The sequence below is a fragment of the Coregonus lavaretus genome, assembly GCF_964263955.1.
Source record: "Coregonus lavaretus genome assembly, chromosome: 12".
NCBI lineage: Eukaryota > Metazoa > Chordata > Actinopteri > Salmoniformes > Salmonidae > Coregonus > Coregonus lavaretus.
In genome coordinates, this window is record NC_139999.1 from 14,378,186 (window position 1) to 14,399,571 (window position 21,386).

General features: G+C 44.6%; 1 protein-coding gene across 1 annotated transcript in view; it reads right to left on the minus strand.

The window, feature by feature from the left end:
• Window positions 1–8,464: 8,464 nt before the first annotated feature.
• The window catches only part of LOC311138489 (forkhead box protein J3-like), a 117,312-nt gene continuing 104,390 nt past the window's right edge, over window positions 8,465–21,386 (minus strand). The window contains exons 6-12 of the mRNA XM_084173184.1: window positions 17,810–17,938; window positions 14,213–14,399; window positions 12,379–12,837; window positions 11,940–12,041; window positions 11,178–11,378; window positions 10,138–10,236; window positions 8,465–9,892 (exon numbers count right to left, since the gene is read on the minus strand). Of these exons, the coding sequence (XP_084029310.1) occupies window positions 9,780–9,892; window positions 10,138–10,236; window positions 11,178–11,378; window positions 11,940–12,041; window positions 12,379–12,837; window positions 14,213–14,399; window positions 17,810–17,938 (1,290 nt within the window). The 3' untranslated portion in view covers window positions 8,465–9,779. The remainder of the gene's footprint in view (window positions 9,893–10,137; window positions 10,237–11,177; window positions 11,379–11,939; window positions 12,042–12,378; window positions 12,838–14,212; window positions 14,400–17,809; window positions 17,939–21,386) is intronic.

Genomic DNA, 21,386 nt, shown 5'->3' on the forward strand with positions numbered 1-21,386 from the left:
GCAGCTTCTGTGGCAGCCGCAGCCTCTTGAGCAGCATCTTCTGGTGCAATTGGAAGAACTTATTCTGGGGCAGCGTCCACTGGAGCAGCTTCTTCTGGGGAAACTTCTTCTGGTGCAGTTTCTTCTGCTACAATTTCCTCTGCTGCAGCTTCCACTGAAACAATCAGGACAGCTTCTTCTAGTGAAGCTTCTTCAGGAGCCACTTCTGCTGCAATTGGGACAGCTTCCTCTGGTGCAGCTTCTTCTGGTGCAGCTTTCTCTATTTAAGCTTCCACTGGAACAATCAGGACAGCTCCTTCTGGTGAAGCTTCTTCAGGAGCCACTTCTTCTGCTGCAATTGGGACATCTTCCTTTGGTGCAGCCTATTCTGGGGCTCCTTCCTCTGGTGCAGCTTCTTCTGGGGCTGCTTCCTCTGGTGCAGCTTCTTCTGGGGCAGCTTTCTCTGATGCAGCTTCAATTGGAACAATTAGGACAGCTTCTCCTGGTGCAGCTTCTTCAGGAGCAGCTTCCTCTGTTGCAATTGGGACAGCTTGCTGTGGTGTAGTTTCTTCTGGTGCAGCTTCCACTGGAGCTATCAGGACGGTGTCCTCTGGTGCAGCTTCTTCAGGAATAGATTCTACTGGGGCTGGTTCCTCTTGGTCATGTTCTACGGGGATAACTATTTCAGGTTCTACAGTGGCAACTAGGTCAGGTACAAGGACTACTGGGACAGATTCCTCAGGGGTGATGGCAGGTTCCTCATGGCCAGGTTCCTCTAGGGAAGTTTCTCTAGAGGCAAGTTCCTCTGGGACAACTGGAAGAGGTTCTACTGCAGCAGGTTCTTCAGGGGCAGGTTCCTCTGAGACAACTGGAACAGGTTTTATAGGGGCAACAAGGGGGGTTTAATAGCCTCAGCTACCTCTGTCCTGACTTCAGTGATGACAGAACAGCAAATTGTCTTTGGTTTGGCCTTTATAATAGGTTCAGGAGATTAGTAAGTGAAAATGACATGTACAGGTAATTGGCAAAGTAAAGGAAACTTCAACACAAAGTGTTTTAATAGGGCGTTGGGCCACCACAAGCATTGGCATAGATTCTACAAGTGTCTGGAACTCTATTGGAGGGATGCGACACCTTTCTTCCACAATAAATCCTATATTTTTGGTGTTATGCTGATGATGGTGGAAAACACTGTCTCAGGCGCCACTCCAGAATCTCCCATAAGTGTTCAATTGAGTTTAGATTTGGTGACTGACCCACACCCACCCACACACTTTAAACCCCCTATGCTCTTTTGAGACCCCTCTTTCAAAGTCAGTTAGATCTCTTCTTCTAGCCATTGTAGCCAAAATAATGGGCAACTGGGCATTTTTATACATGACCCTAAGCATGATTGTATATTAATTGTTTAATTAACTCTGGAACCTGTGTGGAAGCACCTGCTTTCAATATACTTTGTATCCCTCATTTACTCAAGTGTTGCCTTTATTTAGTCAGATACCTGTATATTTCAGCATTAAGAAAGTAATTATTCTTAGAACGTTTGTCTAAATTATTCTTAGTGTTTGTCCCCATGCTGTCCAAACACAGATTTGAGTATGGTGTGGATGTAGGATTAGCTTCCCTAAATGCAGGGGAAATGGGAGGAGTGTGGAGTGTAGTGTTAACTCCTAAATAGCTTACATACTTTCATTCTATACAGCTGGGGTATTTCTGCTACCAACCATCAAGACTACGGCATCAGACACTCCACCTGGCATTATTACATAACATGTACCACCAAGGCAGGGCAGACGGCTCCCCACCTCGTATATTACATTTAAACGTAAGGAACTTTAATTTGCATTCACAATTAGGGAGTTAACCATAGCCCTGCCATGTATAGTTGTTCTGATGACACCCTGAACTGCACTGCCCAATGTGGCCCGGTACTACTTATTTAGCATACCTAAAAGAAACCTGTTCCATATGGTTTCGATCAAATAAAAATACACACCAAACTAACACCAGAGTCAAAGAGATCTAAGATATAATCCATAAAGGTTACTGTAAATAAACATAACCAAGTCTCAATTGAATACATTATAACTAACTAAACAAATTGACTGAATTCACTAAATTAAGAAAAGGGTGTTTAATTCAATGCTCAGGACATACAGATGTAAAATCACTTTTGTTGCTGAAAGTTGCAGGAAATGCAGATGAGCGTCCTGATTTACATAAATTCACTGAAAAGCCACACTAACACAGTTATATTAACAGTTTATCACTTAATGTAGCCTACTTTTGGCCAGCTAATAGCCTAACCACTGATCAAGCAACATTATGGACTAAACATTCAAATCCTGTTGCTGCAGGAATATTTTGCTGTGACAATATAGGTCAAATGAAGATCCTACATCTGTATGGGATATAGGAGGCTAGAGTGATTGATTGGTTGATTTACAGAAGAGCGGCACCTTATTTACTTGTTGGCGGTGCAGAACATAGCTGTACTGCCAGTGCCAGCAGAAGCAGCATCAGAGGAACTCTCATGGTGACGGTCTTCCTGATGTCCTCTCTTACAGCAACCAGACCAACGCCACTAGATGCGTCTAATGGAACTGCAGCACAGCAAAGCTCCCCCCACACTACCTTCCCTGACAGCAGTGGAGGCTCTTCAGTCAGTTACTCACTTCTACCAGTGTGGACCAAAGAGATGGAGCAGAATTCAGAAATGTGCATGAAGTAGTGTGTGTCATGCAGTGTGAAAGTGGAGGTCTCGTGGGTGTCATTGGGGGCTTGACATGTGTATGGGCTAGGGGAGGGTCTCCAGGAGCTGGGTGGGGAAAAGGACATGCATGTCTTGATAAACCTATGATTGCTGACTGTAACCATCCTGGGAGACTATTCTAGTCCAGGAACAAGTCATGTGGAAAAGAACATATGGAACCTGTCATTGACATGGAAGAAAGAGTTTGAATTGCTCACTGGGGAAAGGACAATGAGTATGGAACACTACTACTGTAATGCTAGTATTAATGTATGGTCCTGGAAAACCTTCGGAATTAGTGAACTTTTAAACATTGAGTGCACAGAACTAAGTGGAATGTTGCAAGTGAAAAATCTAATATTTAACAAAAACGATTTTAGGTAAACTGTTTGAGGTTGTGAGCAAGGAGCTGCACTACTGCCAGTTGGGCTCTACAACCTGTTTGCTCCGATTTGTCATAATTGCTGTAATTTTAACAGTGTACAGTTGAAGTCGGAAGTTTACATGCACCTTAGCCAAATACATTTAAACTCAGTTTTTCTGTCACGATCGTTTATAGACTGGACGGACCAAGGCGCAGCGTGATAAGCATACATGTTTATTAAACGAATAAACACACGACAAAAACAACAAATGAAACGTGAAGTCCAAGGTAGCACACAAACATACCATAACACGGAACAGGCCGGGCAGGGCTGGCGACGCGCACCACTGGCTTGGTGCGAGGGACAGGAACAGGCCGGGCCGGGCTGGCGACGCGCACCACTGGCTTGGTGCGAGGGACAGGAACAGGCCGGACCGGGCTAGCGACGCGCACCACTGGCTTGGTGCGAGGAACAGGCCGGACCGGGCTGGCGACGCGCACCACTGGCTTGGTGCGGGGAGCAGGAACAGGCCGGGCCGGGCTGGCGACGCGCACCACTGGCTTGGTGCGAGACACAGGAACAGGCCGGACCGGGCTGGCGACGCGCACCACTGGCTTGGTGCGAGGAGCAGGAACAGGCCGGGCCGGGCTGGCGACGCGCACCACTGGCTTGGTGCGAGGGTCAGGAACAGGCCGGGCCGGGCTGGCGACGCGCACCACTGACTTGGTGCGAGGCACAGGAACAGGCCGGACCGGGCTGGCGACGCGCACCACTGGCTTGATGCGAGGAGCAGGAACGGGCCGAACCGTACTGGGAACACGCACCACTGGCTTAGTGCGGGAAGCAGGAACGGGCCGGACCGGACTGGCGACACGCACCACTTGATTGGTGCGAGGAGCGGGACTGGGTTCCTTCATTAACCCCCGCTCCTTCTGCTGCCTAACCAGCTCCTCTCGCCGTGCCTCTACACTTTCCTTCTGCTCCCTCTGAACTAATGACCCCCCTAATCTGGTGGCCTCCTCTGCTAAACAGCGGAACCGCTCTATCGCGGCCTCCTGCTGCCTCGTCGTCCACGGCGTGAGCCCCCCTCTAAATTTTTTGGGGGATTGTTTTGGGGGATGCCCCGTGATCATGGCCTCCATCCCTCTTGCCAGACTCTCGCTCATCTCCTCCCAAGTCCATCCTCTTTCCTCGTCACGCTGCTTGATCCAGGATTGGTGGGATCTTCTGTCAGAAGGCGACAGTGAAATGCGGTAGGCGAAGTCACACGCAGGACACAGAGCTTACTGGAAACCGTATTTAATCGAAAGTAACCAGTGAAAAAACAATCTCCAAACATCGGAGGAAACAAACAACCTGCACACGAACACTGCCGATGACGCAAACAATAACACACAACACACAATGCACGACAGAGGGTTAAATAGGGAATACAATACAACATAATGGGGAACAGGTGTACACAATCAGGACACAACAAGTCAAACACCGAAACATAGATCGGTGGCAGCTAGTACTCCGGGGACGACGAACGCCGAAGCCTGCCCGAGCAGGGAGGAGGAGCAGCCTCGGCTGATTCCGTGACATTTTCACAATTTCTGACATTTAATCCTAGTAAAAATTCCCTGCCTTAGGTCAGTTAGGATCACCACTTTATTTGAAGAATGTCAAATGTCAGAATAATAGTAGAGAGAATGATTTATTTCAGCTTTTATTTCTTTCATCACATTCCCAGTGGGTCAGAAGTTTACGTACACTCAATTAGTATTTGGTAGCGTTGCCTTTAAATTGTTTAACTTGGGTCAAACATTTTGGGTAGCTTTCCACAAGCTTCCCACAATAAGTTGGGTGAATTTTGGCCCATTCCTCCTGACAGAGCTGGTGTAACTGAGTCAGGTTTGTAGGCCTCCTTGCTCGCACATGCTTTTTCAATTCTGCCCACATATTTTCTATAGGATTGACGTCAGGGCTTTGTGATGGCCACTCCAATAGCTTGACTTTGTTGTCCTTAAGCCATTTTGCACAACTTTGGAAGTATGCTTGGGGTCATTGTCCATTTGGAAGACCCATTTGTGACCAAGCTTTAACTTCCTGACTGATGTCTTGAGATGTTGCTTCAATATATCCACATAATTTTCCTTCCTCATGATGCCATCTATTTTGTGAAGTGCACCAGTCCCTCCTGCAGCAAAACACCCCCACAGCATGATGCTGCCACCCCCGTGCTTCACGGTTGGGATGGTGTTCTTCGGCTTGCAAAGCACCCCCTTTTTCCTCCAAACATAACAATGGTCATTATGGCCAAACAGTTCTATTTTTGATTAATCAGACCAGAGGACATTTCTCCAAAAAGTACGATCTTTGTCCCAATGTGAAGTTGCAAACCGTAGTCTGGCTTTTATATGGCAGTTTTGGAGCAGTGGCTTCTTCCTTGCTGAGCGGCCTTTCAGGTTATGTCAATATAGGACTCGTTTTACTGTGGATATAGATACTTTTGTACCCGTTTCTTCCAGCATCTTCACAAGGTCCTTTGCTGTTGTTCAGGGATTGATTTGCGCTTTTCGCACCAAAGTACGTTCATCTCTAGGAGACAGAACGCGTCTCCTTCCTGAGCAGTATGATGGCTGCGTGGTCCCATGGTGTTTATACTTCCGTACTATTGTTTGTACAGATGAACGTGGTACCTTCAGGCGTTTGGAAATTGCTCCCAAGGATGAACCAGACTTGTGGAGGTCTACAATTTATTTTCTGAGGTCTTGGCTGATTTCTTTTGATTTTCCCATGATGTCATGCAAAGAGGCACTGAGTTTGAAGGTAGGCCTTGAAATACATCCACAGGTACACCTCCAATTGACTCAAATGATGTCAATTAGCCTATCAGAAGCTTCTAAAGCCATGACATCATTTTCTGGAATTTTCCAAGCTGTTTAAAGGCACAGTCAACTTAGTGTATGTAGACTTCTGACCCACTGGAATTGTGATACAGTGAATTATAAGTGAAATAATCTGTCTGTAAACAATTGTTGGAAAAAATACTTGTGTCATGCACAAAGTAGATGTCCTAACCGACTTGCCAAAACTATAGTTTGTTAACAAGAAATTTGTGGAGTGGTTGAAAAATGAGTTTTAATGACTCCAACCTAAGTGTATATAAACTTCCGACTTCAACTGTATATAGAAATTCCCCTACCGACAACTACTATAATCTAAACATACTGCAAAACTCGTGTTCTGTGACGGTGATGCGAGTAACAGCTACATCTACTGTTCAAAATATGAAATAATTCACGAGTTGCTTCATTTAACTCATACAAATAAAAATATGACAAACGCACCACCATTCCACAGTGAAGTTAACATATTTTATTTCTTTAAGTGCCATTCATGCATATTGGGGATGGGGGGGGGGAAATCGACAATTCTAATAACAAGTTATTTTACAGCACTAAACCAATACAAAGAGTAGCTGTATCACCTCATTGGACAGCAAAAGTAATAAACCGTGCAATAACCAAGAGGACTAAAAGGAGAAAAAGAAAACAAATACAAGAAATGACAAAGACAAAATCAAAAACAGAAAAACAAAACAAAATATATATTATCAACATTGAAACACTGAATGTAGAACCATAGTACAGGTAAAAGGTAGTGTCACAAAAAGCCAACACATTTTCATCACATATATACAATATAGATATATACACATACGGTCTCACCCTCTGATTGGAGAATAACAAAATACTCTATTCTTTTCCCTCTTTCATGAGTAAGACCCACCCCCTGCCTTGATGCCCCGCCCCCAAGAGGAAAAAGGGATGATTGAAAATACATTTATTTACAAGAAGCACAACAACACACCAGCACTGAATAAAATAGGCCTCAATCAGCAGTACTTGTTGGCAGTTTTCTCCGTAATGTAACAAGCGCACAAGGCTTATTTTCTTTTTTCATATCATAGTAATCTCTCTGGCAAGTACATCCCCAGCAGTATAAAAACATTTTTTTAAATTGTATTTTTAAGCAAAATGTACTCGCTCGCACACAGACAGACGCACAAGCACACACAGATCTTTCCCTTCTTTTTACCTCTGATCACATCCACCCTTTCAATCTCCTCTGAGCTGTGGGTTTCCTACGAACCCTACGACTGTCCTCTAGCGTTTTCCGTCAGCGCCTTCTTCATCATTACCAGTGATGAAATGCAACATACAAAAACAATGGGCTGCCAAGACTTCCCCATCACTTTCATGTCCACATTCTTACCGTCTCCCTCTAAACACCCATCCCTTGGGTCAGTCCCAGAGTCTGCAGCACCCAAGTTGACTTTATCGAGCAGTCAAATGGCAAATTCAAAATCGCTACACTCATCTCTTCTCCATAAAGTACTCCTCCTTCACTAATGAAGATCTTAAGTGATCTTGACTTTTTAACTGAATGAGCAAATCAGACTGTGCTTTAAATGACTGAATGACTGACTGATTTTGGCCATCAAACAAAGCCTAAAACACTCAATGGGTATCCACAGGCAAGACAATGAGCCACACACAACGGTTTCAAATACAAAGAACATTTGGGAATCTAACCCAAAACCCGGTACAGGTAGCAGAAGTAAGAAATTGAAAAAAATGGTGTAAAATAAAACCCCATTTAGCCTATAAGATCAAAAATAACGGGCACTATTAATGAACTGGCTGCTAAAAGATCTGTGAAACCTTTCAGACATGCCTGGCAGTATAGGTTGCTGTGAAAAGAGCTAGCTCTAGTTCCATCCAAGCTTCCCCACTTTTCTTCTGCATCCTGTTTCAAAAGGACAATGACCGTTCTGTATCTACACATGTACACTGTCACAAGAGACATATTGGTGTCTGGGCCCAGCGGTGTTGTGATCTTACAAAACAATGTCATGATTGTTGTTTGATTACAACAACAACAACATTTTCAGCAATGGAGTAAAACAAACTCCAGCCACAGCTTTAGTTTTTCTAAGGGGCCAATAGCGGAGGAACAAAGTAAAAAGGTAAGATGAACTGTGCTACACCCAGATGAAGCTCCCATATAGGTTCAACGCAGCACCATGATGAGGGTTCAGGGCCAGTCTGATTAAGGCACCACTGAGGCACAGAGAGAACAGGAGTGTTTCCAGCACCACTAGTCTCCCATCCTCTATCTCCACTTGGCTGTTGACCAGAGCGCTCATTTGTCTGCATAAGAAACCCTGCCTACAAAATCCATATCTGCCTCTAACCTTTGCATTCATCTTTTTTTGTGTGTGCATCCGTTTTGTGCTCATTGATAGCATATGCAGATGATTGCAACAAACAACCATAGCCCTAAAATTACAATAAAACCAAACACACACACACACACACCTCGTTCCCTTTTTTATATGGTATGACAGCATATTTCCTGCCTTGCAGTGGAAGTCTGACTGGGTCACAACCAATAACATATTGGGGAGATTGATACTGATTCTGATGATTTCAGATGTATAGCATCTGAATGAAGAACATTCCTATTGCTTGTAGTAGACCCTATGATTTAATAATTGAGTTAAATCAGTACATTTCCTGCATCATGAGAGAATAGGAAAATATCCTAGAATAGATGAAGAGACACCTACAGACGTATACGTGTACTCAAATTCATTTTGTGTATTAACTATGACCTATTCCCTTAATACACTAGTACAGGGAAATTATAATCAATCTCATTGATTGCAGGACCAGTGGAAGGATGTAGTGATAGAGAACGTATTATTCAGACAAAGGAAAAAAAGCCAGACGAAGAAAACAAATGTGATGAGGAGGTCTGGATTTCATCCACTCATTCATCCACTCATTCATCCACTCAGTCTTGTTGGAGTATTGGAGATAAAGGTATGACATTTTTGACAGAATAGACACAAAACCACAACAAATACTGCCGGTAATGTTTCTGAATGTACACAATTAGCTTTTTAAAAAATGGGCCAGGTGGGTTGGTTAAAGGACAACTGGATAGATTACTCTATGATAAAGCATTTGTAATCTTTATATGAAGCCTAGTTCAATGCAAAACACCCTGTTCATAACATAACCTCAGTTATTGTAAACCTAACCTTTCTACCAATAAACCCACTATTGGGGATCCATCGTCCACCCATAGGTGACCAACAAGCACCACATTACTGAGGCAGCCTGCGTTTTCCATAAAATAATAAAAACGAATAGAGAGAGACAATCTCATCCAAGAGGCAGCTGAGGCCTAAAGTCAACAGGAGAAGGATAACAAGTGGAACAAGTCGCTCATATCACACAACAGTTACGGAGGGAGCTGGGGGAACTTTGGAAAGCTGCTGGCTGAGGGACGAGGACTGGAGGATTTGTTTTGACATGAACGTGTGCTACTTGCCTCGTCAAGACAAGCACATAAGCCACCATTTAAACATGTCCTAGTAAATATGATTGTCTTCAAAGTAACATTTATTTTGTATGTTTCGTTTTTGTTTGTAAAAATGTCAGCACTCTGAAGTCTCTCTCCCTCTCTCCTCGGAAAATGACACCTGTTCTTCTGTTCTGTATCCCACCAGCAGCAGCAGCAGTCAGTCTCCTCGTTAGAGCGTACAGCTCAGCCTGGTTTCTTCCGCCTACTCCCACCTGCTCTGCACCTCCTGACCGCTCCTCATAGGGGCACAACATCTAACATTAGACAATAGAGTCCCAGTCAAAGTCATCCTGGATGTCATCAGCTGGCATGCGGTGCATCTGGAAGTTTCTGGGAGAGATCATGTGCTGCTGGTTCATCTGTGCATGGTGTCCTAAGAGAAGAGAGAAGGGGAGTCAGGGCATAGTACATACACACAAAGACACACATGCACTGTGCAAGCTTCATTGATTAAATGAGTAGTTGAATGGGAAAAGGACCTGTCGAGGTGTTGTTGTAGTGCTTGTAGAATGTGGAAGGATAGGTTTGATGAATACTCGGAGTGTACTGTAGAGACCATGCCCTTAACTGAGACCTAGTTTAGTGAGTAGTTGAATGGGGGCTGCCGCTGTTCTGTACCTGTCATTGTGGGGCCTGCGCTGCTCATGGGGGGCATGTGGGGGTACCCTGGGGGGCCCATCATAGACATGCTCTGTCTGGAGTCCATGTAGAGATTTCCTGTGGAGAGAAAGACAAACTCAAATATCACAATCCCAAAATAATGTATGTGCTAGCTAAAACAATCCACCTGGTCAGCAGCATTAATGCAATATACACTGAATGGACAAAATATTAAGAACACCTGCTCTTTCCATGACAGACTGACCGGGTGAATCCAGGTGAAACCTATGATCGCTAATTGATGTCACCTGTTAAATCCACTTCAATCAGTGTAGATGAAGGGGAGGAGACAGGTTAAAGAAGGATTTTTAGACCTTGAGACAATTGAGACATGGATTGTGTATATGTGCCATTCAGAGGGTGAAAGGGGAAAACCTAGTCAGCTGTACAACTGAATGCATTCAACCGAAATGTGTCTTCCATAGAATGGGCAAGACAGAAGATTGAAGTGCCTATGAACGGGGTATGGTAGTAGGTGCCAGGCACACCGGTTTGAGTGTGTCAAGAACTGAAAAACTGCTGGGTTTTTAATAATAATAATAATATGCCATTTAGCAGACGCTTTTATCCAAAGCGACTTACAGTCATGCGTGCATAAATTTTTTGTGTATGGGTGGTCCCGGGGATCGAACCCACTACCTCGGCGTTACAAGCGCCGTGCTCTTTCACGCAACAGTTTCCCCGTGTGTGTCAAGAATGGTCCACCACCCAAAGGACAACCAGCCAACTTGGACACAACTGTGGGAAGCATTGGAGTCAACATGGGCCAGCATCCCTGTGGAACGCTTTCAACACCTTGTAGTCCATGCCCCAACGAATTGAGGCTGTTCTGAGGGCAAAAGGGGGTGCAACTCAATATTAGGAAGGTGTTCCTAATGTTTTGTACACTCAGTTGACATTTACATAAAGGAAAATGTCACCAATGTCCAGTGATCTGGAGTGCTAAATGCAATAATTGTGTTAGCTGGGATGCAGGTTAGAGGTGAGGAGTCACCCACCTGTGGTGATGTGCTGGCTGGGCTTGTTGGGGTGCATGGAGCCATGGCATACGGGTACGGGTGGTGGCTGCACTGCCCCCTGTGGCTGAATGACGCCGGTGCGGGCAAAGAACTGGTTGATAGATGAGCAGAGATCTGCGATCTGTGTGGGCTCCAGGGCCCAGTTGTTCTGCTCTGCAAGTCTCATGCTCTCCTTCAGTCCTGCACGGGGTCAAACAAACGTATCATCAGCCAAGTAAAACAACAGCGACACACAGCCGCCTCAGTAGCTCACCAGTCAAACCCATAAATGTCAAAAGTGGGTGTAGATACTTTTATCTATGTTAAAAAATATGCTTTAATTACATAACTGAACTTTAGCGGTGATACTTAATTAAAACGGCCTACCTTGCAATTGTATACTGTAATTGGCTCAACTCTGTGACCTGCTGAGCTACACAGTGTTTGGTAATTAAACTTGAAGGCAGTGTTCTTTATTGTAGAGCTCCTTCAAATTAAACTCTTGATTGGCAACATGTCAGCACACCAACAAAAAGAGAGCGCTCCAATGTGTCTAATGGTGCTCATCATGGGCAATCAGCCATGAAATAATTAGGATAAAATGACTCTTGTAATCATAATAAACAGCTTTTAAAATGTTGGTGAAAAGAATACAGGTAAGACACATTGCAAAAACAAGCAGCCTGTATAGTTAGCCTATTTCTTGAGGCTTAAATTGGATGTGTCAATGCGATGCATTTACATAATCCTTCATGGCCACACCTTGAAAAGGTGAAAGGTCGACATCAGCCCAGTTATAACTGCTGGCAATACGGCAGCTCTCTTTCAGTGCGTCCAGATTTGGGTACCAGTCAGAGGGCAGACCTGTAAACACAGATGGAGCACAGATTGGTTTTTAGAGGCTGGAGGAGTCCATCAGTCGCTACATTTCCTGCAACGGTACTCTACTTTGGCCACTGGTAGGAGCCAGTTCCCTCTGAAAAGGTTGCTGTGCTCCAGAGGTACTGTCTGCTGTATGGATGCAGCATTTGCTTTGTTCTCATTACAGCAAACAGCATAAATCAGATGGTGATTTACTGTCCGCAGGTCTTGGTACTTATACAGAACAAATGTCCAGCTGTGTTTCAGAGGGTTATCCCTGAGTGTATCTGAATGTGTGTGTGTGAGAGACATCGGTGTGGAAGAGAGAGGCAGGTCTTACCCGTGTTGCAGGCCATCTGTTGCTGGGCAGGATGAGGCTGGTGAGCCAGGCTTTGATGCTGCTGCTGGGAGGGGTGCTGGCAGTGCTGCTGTGCGTGTTGGGAGGGGTGCGGCGTGTGCTGCTGCGGGTGCTGGGCGTGCTGCGATGGGTGTGGACAATGCTGGGAGTGTGCAGGGTGATGGGGGTGCTGTGGGTGTTGGTGTTGGTTGTGTTGGGTGTGCTGGGCGTGTTGGTTGTGTGGGCCGTGCTGGGAGAGGTGCTGTGTGTGGGGCGAGCCATGGCCCGGGTGGGAGTTCTGGCCCGGGAGCTGGGGAGGGTGGGACAGGGGCACCTGGCCACCGCTGCTGGAGTGGTTGTTTGTCAGGCTGTTCTGGGTGCTAATGGTGCCACTGGGGGAGTGCTGATAGGAGCAGGAGGTGTGGGTCTGCTGGGATGACTCCGTTGGCATGCCCATCAAACCTGGAAGTCCATATAGACACACACAAAACACAGCAATTATTATTGCTCTCTGCTTAGAGAATTGAATCATTATTTGATATAAACATACAATGTAACATAAACTAATGATACATTGAGACGACACAGCTGCCATTTTGAACGAGCTAAAGGAATGACTCAGCAGCACTAGAGAGCCTGAGCTTTTCTTCTTTTGCACCCTGCGTTTCTTTTGACCATTTTCATTGTGCGGCAGCACTATTTTCTAAACAAGCACGACTGGAGCGCGAACATCTGCACACCCAACAGCAATCATGTCTAGGGGAGCGGTTCTTAAGGCCTTTCCATTTCCATTTCAGTCTATTAGAGTCTTTTAGAGCTGACTCCAGCCCTTCGCCACTGCCCCAGAACACTTACTGCAGGGTATCTCATCGGCACGACTTACAGGAGCAATTACATTTAAAGTGCCTTGCTCAAAGGCACATTGGCCGATTTTTCACCTAGTCGGCTTGGAGATTAGAACCAGCTACCCTTAGATTACTGGTCCAACGCTCTTAACCACTAGGCTAACCGCTAGGCTACCGGCTTTGGCACAGTAAACCTATTTCACTGGAGTGCTTTTAGAGTTGACACCAGCCCCTCGCCACTGCCCCAGAACACTTACTGCAGGGGTGACAAAGGTGGATCTCTTATCGGCACAGAAAGCCCATTGTCCAACCAGGGAAATACAGAAAGCAATTAGCGCTCAGCCCCAGAATAATAATGCGAGCTCATTACCTATTATCAAAGCTGGTGAATTAGCTCACTGTCTACAGCACCAGGGTGTGAAATGCTCTCGCTCGCTTATTTACACTTTTTAATTGCAAGGGCTTGTCTGACTAAGAGATTTCACTTTTATGCACATAAAAAGGGAACAACTTTAAGCTAATGAAACATAGATGATAGATTAAAGGAGAGGAACACTGACAACATTAGCATGAAATGCATTAGATTTGTGAAAGTAGGTTATACAAGGAAAAGCATCCTAAAGATATACTAGATTACAGCCAGAGTAAGCATTTACATGTTTCATTCCATATAATAAATAAAGTCTATGGCATTATTCTGCTACGAACTTGCCAACTCTCTTTTATGCTTAGCATTGGGAATGAGGCCAGAGGCTTTTGCATGTGGCTTTAGCACACAGTAGACCATGAAAATACCCATATAGATTTGCACTACGGCTACTGTCTATTGAATAACTCATCGAAATCACTAAACTTAATTAGCGCCAATTCCACTCTCCTTTGACCAGCTGTTTGGTGCAAAACAATAGCCATAGAATGATCCTGGCATCTTCTGCACGAGTTTACTAACACTCCCCGGTATGTGTCATCCTGCCCTCGTGACGAGCACTCACCCTGTTGGCTGAAGGACTGCCCAAAGACAGACTTGTAAAGGCTGCGGAAGGAGGCACTGAGATCTTCAAAGTCAGAGAAGAGGAGCTGCTTGTCCCTCTCTGGCATGTTGTACTGGGGCTGGAGGGGCTGCTGGAGGGGCTGCTGGAGGCTCATCGACTGAGACACCGGCTCTGGGTGGTTAGTCACCTGGGGATGGAGGAGGAGAGAGAGAAGGAGAGGAGTAGAAATAGAGGAGAGATAATTAGAGATTTTGGAGCAATGAATTAAATCAAATCTACTCTTCTTAGCACCTAACACCGACAGCTGTGCTCTATCATTCAGTACAACATAGCGGTACACACCTCAGCCTAACATACTAAACTACAATACGAACCTATTACCACAGTCAAACACAGACTACAACTTTAACTGGTGAAGAGCACCGACTACATCATTGAACAGTGACACTTGACTGGGAAACATACGTCTCAGAGACATCCATGGATATCTGCACATGGATCTGCTGGAGAACAAGAGAGCCACAAACATTTCATGCAAAACATTTTTCTACACTGAACAAAAATAAATGCAACATGTAAAGTGTTGGTCCCATGTTGCATGAGCTAAAAGAAAAGATCCCAGAAATGTTCCATACGCACACATTTCTTAACATTCCTGTTAGTGAACATTTCTCCTTTGCCCAGATAATCCATCCACCTGACAGGTGTGGCATATTAAGAAGCTGATTAAACAGCATGATCATTACACAGGTGAACCTTGTGCTGGGGACAATAAAAGGTCACTAAAATGTGCAGTTGTGTCACACAACACAATGCCACAGATGTCTCAAGTTTTGAAGTAGCGTGCAATTGGCATGCTGACTGCAGGTCAATCAGAATTGAATGTTCATTTCTATACCATAATGTAGTTTTAGAAAATTTGGCAGTACGTCCAACCGGTCTCACAACCACGCCAGCCCAGGACCTCCACTTCCGGCTTCTTCACCTGCAGGATCGTCAGAGACCAGCCACCCAGACAGCTGATGAAACTGAGGAGTATTTCGGTCTGTAATAAAGCCCTTTTGTGGGGAAAAACTCCATTCTGATTGGCTGGCCCCAGTGGCTGGCCTATGCCCTCCCAGGCCCACCAATGGCTGCGCCCCTTCCCAGTCATGTGAAATCCATAGATTAGGGCCTAATGAATTTATTTCAATTGACTGATTTCTTTATATGAACTGTAACTCAGTAAAATCATAGAAATTGTTGCATAATGCATTTATATTTTTGTTAAGTATATTTTTTGTGCAACAGATCTAGGCCTATATTTTAGTCCAGTCCACTAACCTAATCGAACTTCTAAGAACCCATAATGAACATGTATAAGCAGCTAAATATCTGGTGTGTACAGTGGTCACTCCTCAAACTAAACATCAACTATATGCCTTTGACTGTCTTGAACGCTGCTTGCAGCCTTACCTCAAAAAGTATTAAAAGTGTAACCAAAATCAACACAAAGCCAATACAATAGATGGCCTGCAAAATGTATTTAAAACACAATCAACACCAAAGCCTTGTACAAATAACCAATCATTTTACCCATTTACAGTACTGTGTGATGGTCGATTTTTATCCACTGGTGTATGAGAGGGCAGGCAATGATGCCCTCTAGCAAGACGGTCTAATAAGGTTTGTGATGAGAAAAACACTAATATGGAGCCTTCATTATTCTATAACTGAGGAGGTACCTTGCATTTACATGAAGTAGAATAGACGTTTAAGAACAGTATATATTCTTTATCTCAGCATCACAGGGGTAGCTTTCAAGCCATACCAGGTTTAACATGTGAAGGACACTAATAATGGAGCTATCACTTCAAGGAGTCTTGCTGTTAGAGTACATATTCTTTACCACAGCAAACGGCTTTGCAGACGTACTGGTGGGCTACAGTATAGATAACCTTGCTATAGAATCCAGTCTGAGTCTGCCTGGCTGAAGTGAGGCAGTAATAAACAGAGTCTGCTCTCAGCAGCACTGGAGGAACATCCATCAGTCTGAACGGATCGATGTAGAGAGCCTGGAGCAAATAGCACCCTGGGAATCAGGAGGACCACACCAAAGAAGGGGGTATCTCTGGTGGGAGGACATCACAGGCAACAGCTCTCTCAGTCTGCTCTCCAAGCGCGTGTACAGCTCTCACTTTCCCTTAACCCCTCCTGATATTCTGCGCTAGCGCACCAACCCCACAACCCCTTTAGTCTCTCACTGTCTACAGCTCTTCTGAAGGGAAACTCCTGGGTCTCTGATTATATGAGATGTACGGCAAGTAACTGGTCTGGGGCACTGCCCTCAGAGTAGAGCTGATTCACTGTGTTTAATGTCCAGGGTTTCAGCTATCTACTGTGATAAGAGATCGGCATGCACAGCCTAAATTACTGTATGTCTAACTGTGATACAGTGACAGTTATATGTGGTGCTTGTTTGGTCTTAGCTGATGTATAGCTGGGGCACTGTGGTTAGAGATTGACACACTAACGTTGAAAAGTTTGGGGTCACTTAGAAATGTCCTCGTTTTTGAAAGAAAAGCATTTTTTTTGTCCATTAAAATAACATCCAATTGATCAGAAATACAGTGTAGACGTTGTTAATGTTGTAAATGGCTATTGTAGCTGGAAACGGTTGATTTTTAATGGAATATCTACATAGGCGTACAGAGGCCCATTATCAGCAACCATCAGTCCTGTGTTCCAATGGCACGTTGTGTTTGCTAATCCAAGTTTATCATTTTAAAAGGCTAATTGATCATTAGAAAACCCTTTTGCAATTATGTTAGCACAGCTGAAAACTGTTGTGTTGATTAAAGAAGCAATAAAACTGAGACTAGTTGAGTATCTGGAGCATCAGCAATTGTGGGTTCGATTACAGGCTCAAAACGTCCAGAAACAAATAACTTTCTTCTGAAACTCGTCAGTCTATTCTTGTTCTGAGAAATGAAGGCTATTCCATGCGAGAAATTGCCAAGAAATTGAAGATCTCGTACAACACTGTGTACTACTCCCTTCACAGAACAGCGCAAACTGGCTCTAACCAGAATAGAAAGAGGCGTGGGAGGCCCCAGTGCACAACTGAGCAAGAGGACAAATACATTAGTGTCTAGTTTGAGAAACAGACGCCTCACAGGTCCTCAACTGGCAGCTTCATTAAATAGTACCCGCAAAACACCAGTCTCAACGTCAACAGTGAAGCGGCAACTCCGGGATGCTGACCTTCTAGGCAGAGTTGCAAAGAAATAGCCATATCTCAGACTACCTAGAAGGTCAGCATCCCGGAGTCGCCTCTTCACTGTTGAGGTTGAGACTGGTGTTTACATTATCATTTACACACACTTTCTATGTGGTTTTAGTCATTTCAGTTCAGACTGGAGTATGTTTGATAAAAAATAAATAACATGTTTAATTTTTTTACTCAGACACTCGCGTCCCATTCAAAACCTCCTGCGACCCAATCGCTGTTCTAAATGTTGTCTAACTGGGATCCTGTAGTTGTTGTTTGTGTTGCTTGGTCTTAGCAGTGTGTACAGCTGTAACACTGTGGTTAGAGGCTGCAGTGTGAGGTCTTACCGGTGTGTAGCTGTGCACGCTGCTCACACTGTTCAGATTGACGGAGGCCAGACTCTGGTCAGACAGGCTGTTGTTAAGGCTGCTTCTTGGGCTGTCACTCCCATCCTGGTCTGGGTTGTATAATGCCACCTGAAATAAGACACTGTGTTAGCTTTTCTTGCATACCGCACATCACACAACCTAGACCAACAGGGTTCCACGAAGACTGCATGCCATATACAATCATTATCATTCTGATGGTGAGTCACCATTTCCCCAAATAATGGGTGGGGATGGGAAAAATGCATGCAAATCAGTTTTGTTCCATAACAAACTGAATTCTGTTTGTGTGCATGTGGGTATGTGTCTAGGAATTCAATACCTGTGCAAAGCATGTGTGTACTGATGTTATCAGAGTGCTTTCTTTGAACTAAGAGGGTGGCTGGCCAGGAACATCTTTTCTGAAGCTCCACAGCCACCCGAGCCACAGGGGCTCCTTCTGAATAAGTGTCCAGGTAAAGGCTCTTCTCTCTGGGTAGGTAAGGGTGGACGTCCCCCTTTTTACTAAAGGTCATTGTACTGGCCATGTCAGACCCATCTGCTCACAGAGCGCAAATCGGTTTGGGACAACAAAGGCCTTCAATGCAACCGAGACCCTGACCTTTCAATAAAGCAACGCAAGCAGCCAGAGCACTGCAAAAGGACCATCTTCATTATTATCATCTGAAAAGGTTTTGCTAAAGAAAAAAATGGTGTATTGTGGTGTCACACAACAGACTGCTATTAAGTAGCACTGTTGGTAGAAACAATCTGGCGATGAATATAATGAGAACCGTTTTTTCCATTGTGTGAAACTGAAAGGATGTGTGGAATGGCAGCTATGCTAGCAATACGACTGGCTGGTGTGTGTGACAGTGCAGGTATTGGCAGCAGCACTAACAGCCTGGATGGTGCTGGTGATGTGTCTCAGTCTGGCAGTCTGGCAGTCTGGCCGTGTCCGTCCAGGGCTCTCTGCTCATCAGGCTGAGTGGCTGTGGCCCTGCCTGCGCCCTCTCTCTCCCTCTCAGTCTAACACGCAGCAGCAGCAGGACATGAAGGCTGCTCTGCTTTCTGAGGCAGAGGGAAGTCTTGGCCTGACAGCCCTCCAGACCTGGGCTCAAATAGTACTTGTGCTTGATTGAGCTTGCCTGACACAATGGAACCAACGGAATAGTCACAAAAGTGAAAACCCGGCATCTCTGTCAAACCAGGCAAGCTTAATCATCCGCTCAGCGTTTGAAAGAAAACATACCATTTGAACCCAGATCTGGCTGCTATCCTCTGTTACTGTTATATAGGCACTCTTAGTACAGACACTCCGACTAGTGCTGAGCAAGTAACCATACAAATTAAACGTCGGTTCAATTACTTGAATTCCATAGTAGTTAATTACCACGTTTCTGCGCTGAACTAGGTCGAATATTTGCCTAATGAAAACTACAACTCCCTTCAGCCCAGCATCCCCCATAGTTCGTTATTTTTCTCTAGAGAGAAATCGAATCATTCACGAGAGAAATTTAGTCAAGAACTATGTGGGACGCTGGGCTGAAGGGAGTTGTAGTTTTCATTAGGCAAATATTCGACCTAGTTCAGAGCAGAAACTTGGTAATTAACTACAATGAACAGAATCCATTGCGCCTGTTGTTCTTCCCGGCTAGGACAGAGACGGCTAGCCTACACAGACCGCATGAGATAAGAATTAACACAACACAATGACGAGGGGGATAGAGACAGTTCTTGAGGTAGCTCTACCCGATTGATAGTTGGAGTAGTTGCTAATAAGCAGTCTTGAAAGTATGCCTTATATATTTTGAAGCACTAGTAAAATTATTTTGTCAGACAGCTCTGCAGCATACTTAAGCAGCTACTAGCTAGCAACTAGCCTGGCTAAATAGGATGACTCAAAGACAGTACAGTATGGGGAGCAGAGCGATAACGTTAGATGGTTGTCTGGCTGGCTGCCTGTTACTGCCTGAGCAGAGATGAGATGGCTTTAAAGAATGAAAAATAATAAAGCCATCAAATAAAAACCAGGTAATAAATAATATGAAATATGTTATTATTTCATAGTAATGTCCTATTTTTCTATTGATGTCTACCCAATGTGGACCTGACAGATACAATTGAATGTTATTTTCAGGTTTGGAATTGCCACCAAAATAATTTTAATGTCATTATTTCATAATGCATTTAATGTTTAAAAATAATCAAAACTGAAATCTGTGATTATTTTTGTATAACCAAACTCGTCCTCAAAAAGCACTAATCCCTCAACAGAGCATGACACAAAAATGTTGTGCTTTAATAACAGTCAGAGGAGAGAGTGTTGGATCCAGTGTTGTAGTGATTATGTGGTGGGGGAAGGGGATGAAAGAGAAGCTAATTAGTCAACTCTAGCCTTCCACCACTCAGTGTGGGCTTGGCTCCAGTGTTCATTAGCATGAAGGGGGAAATCAATGAACGGCTAAGACTAGGGCTTAGGCACGTCTGAGAATCAGCACTACAATGATAATCAAACAGCGCGCTGCAGAAATATAAATGTTACGTGTAATGAAGTCATAAAAGAGGGTTTTAGCCTTAAGTCACAAATCTATTTTTACTCCCCTCATCCATAAAGTGTGATGATTTCCAAACCTCACTGCTCTGTGGTTTACACAGACCCCAGAGTCAAGACGCCCACTCGAGCAAGCCACAGTCTCTCACACACGCAAAGTCATGCAGTCCCACAAAGACAGGCATGCTCACACAGGCAGGAGCTCCCGCCACAGTAAATCCTGATGCGTGTTTGGTGCTAGCAACTAGCAGGAGTTAGTGTGTGTTCTATTCTTAGCAGTAAATTAAGTAAAAAGCCAGGTGTGTCTTTTACATAAAACTAATCTGGAGCATGAGACATGGATTATGAAATCAAAGCGAGATTCACCCAGGTGTCTCTAACAATGCCTGCCAGTGTTCAGCAGAATCCCTGCTCACGGGATTTAAGAGGGATAAAGAGAAGCAAAGCACAGGACAAGACGTCTCCCTCAGTAAACACACACTTCTTCCTGCAATCCCCCTTCCTTTATCACACTCTAGTGTCAGACTTCTGTCTCATTCACGCCACTGCAAACAGCTACCTCAGATTAGACTAGAGAAAGAAATAAAACAACGTGTTTGTGTGAGAGAGAGGGAATGAGAAAGAAAAAGGGAGGGAGACTTGAGGCATGTCTAACAGACACTGGTTCTGTAGTCCTGACCCAGCATCCCATTGGCCTCTCAGAGAAGGCGGGAACATGAGAGACAGAGAGAGAGATTGAATTGAGAGAAAATAGAGAGCAAGAAAGAGGGAGAGAGAAAGGAGGGAATTCCTGTGGTTTGGCACAGTGCACCAAAAGAGGCGTGGCCAGTTGTATGTTTACGGTGTAACACAGTGAAAAACAAGCTCTCTCTCAGGAGTAGGGCTGAGATCTGTTGCTGCTTCTCCACTTTGCTTTATCATAGCAACAGTTACAATCAGGAGAACAAAAGACACTCATAATAACATCCTCTCTCACACACACAGCCCCGCTATAACCTTGCCTGA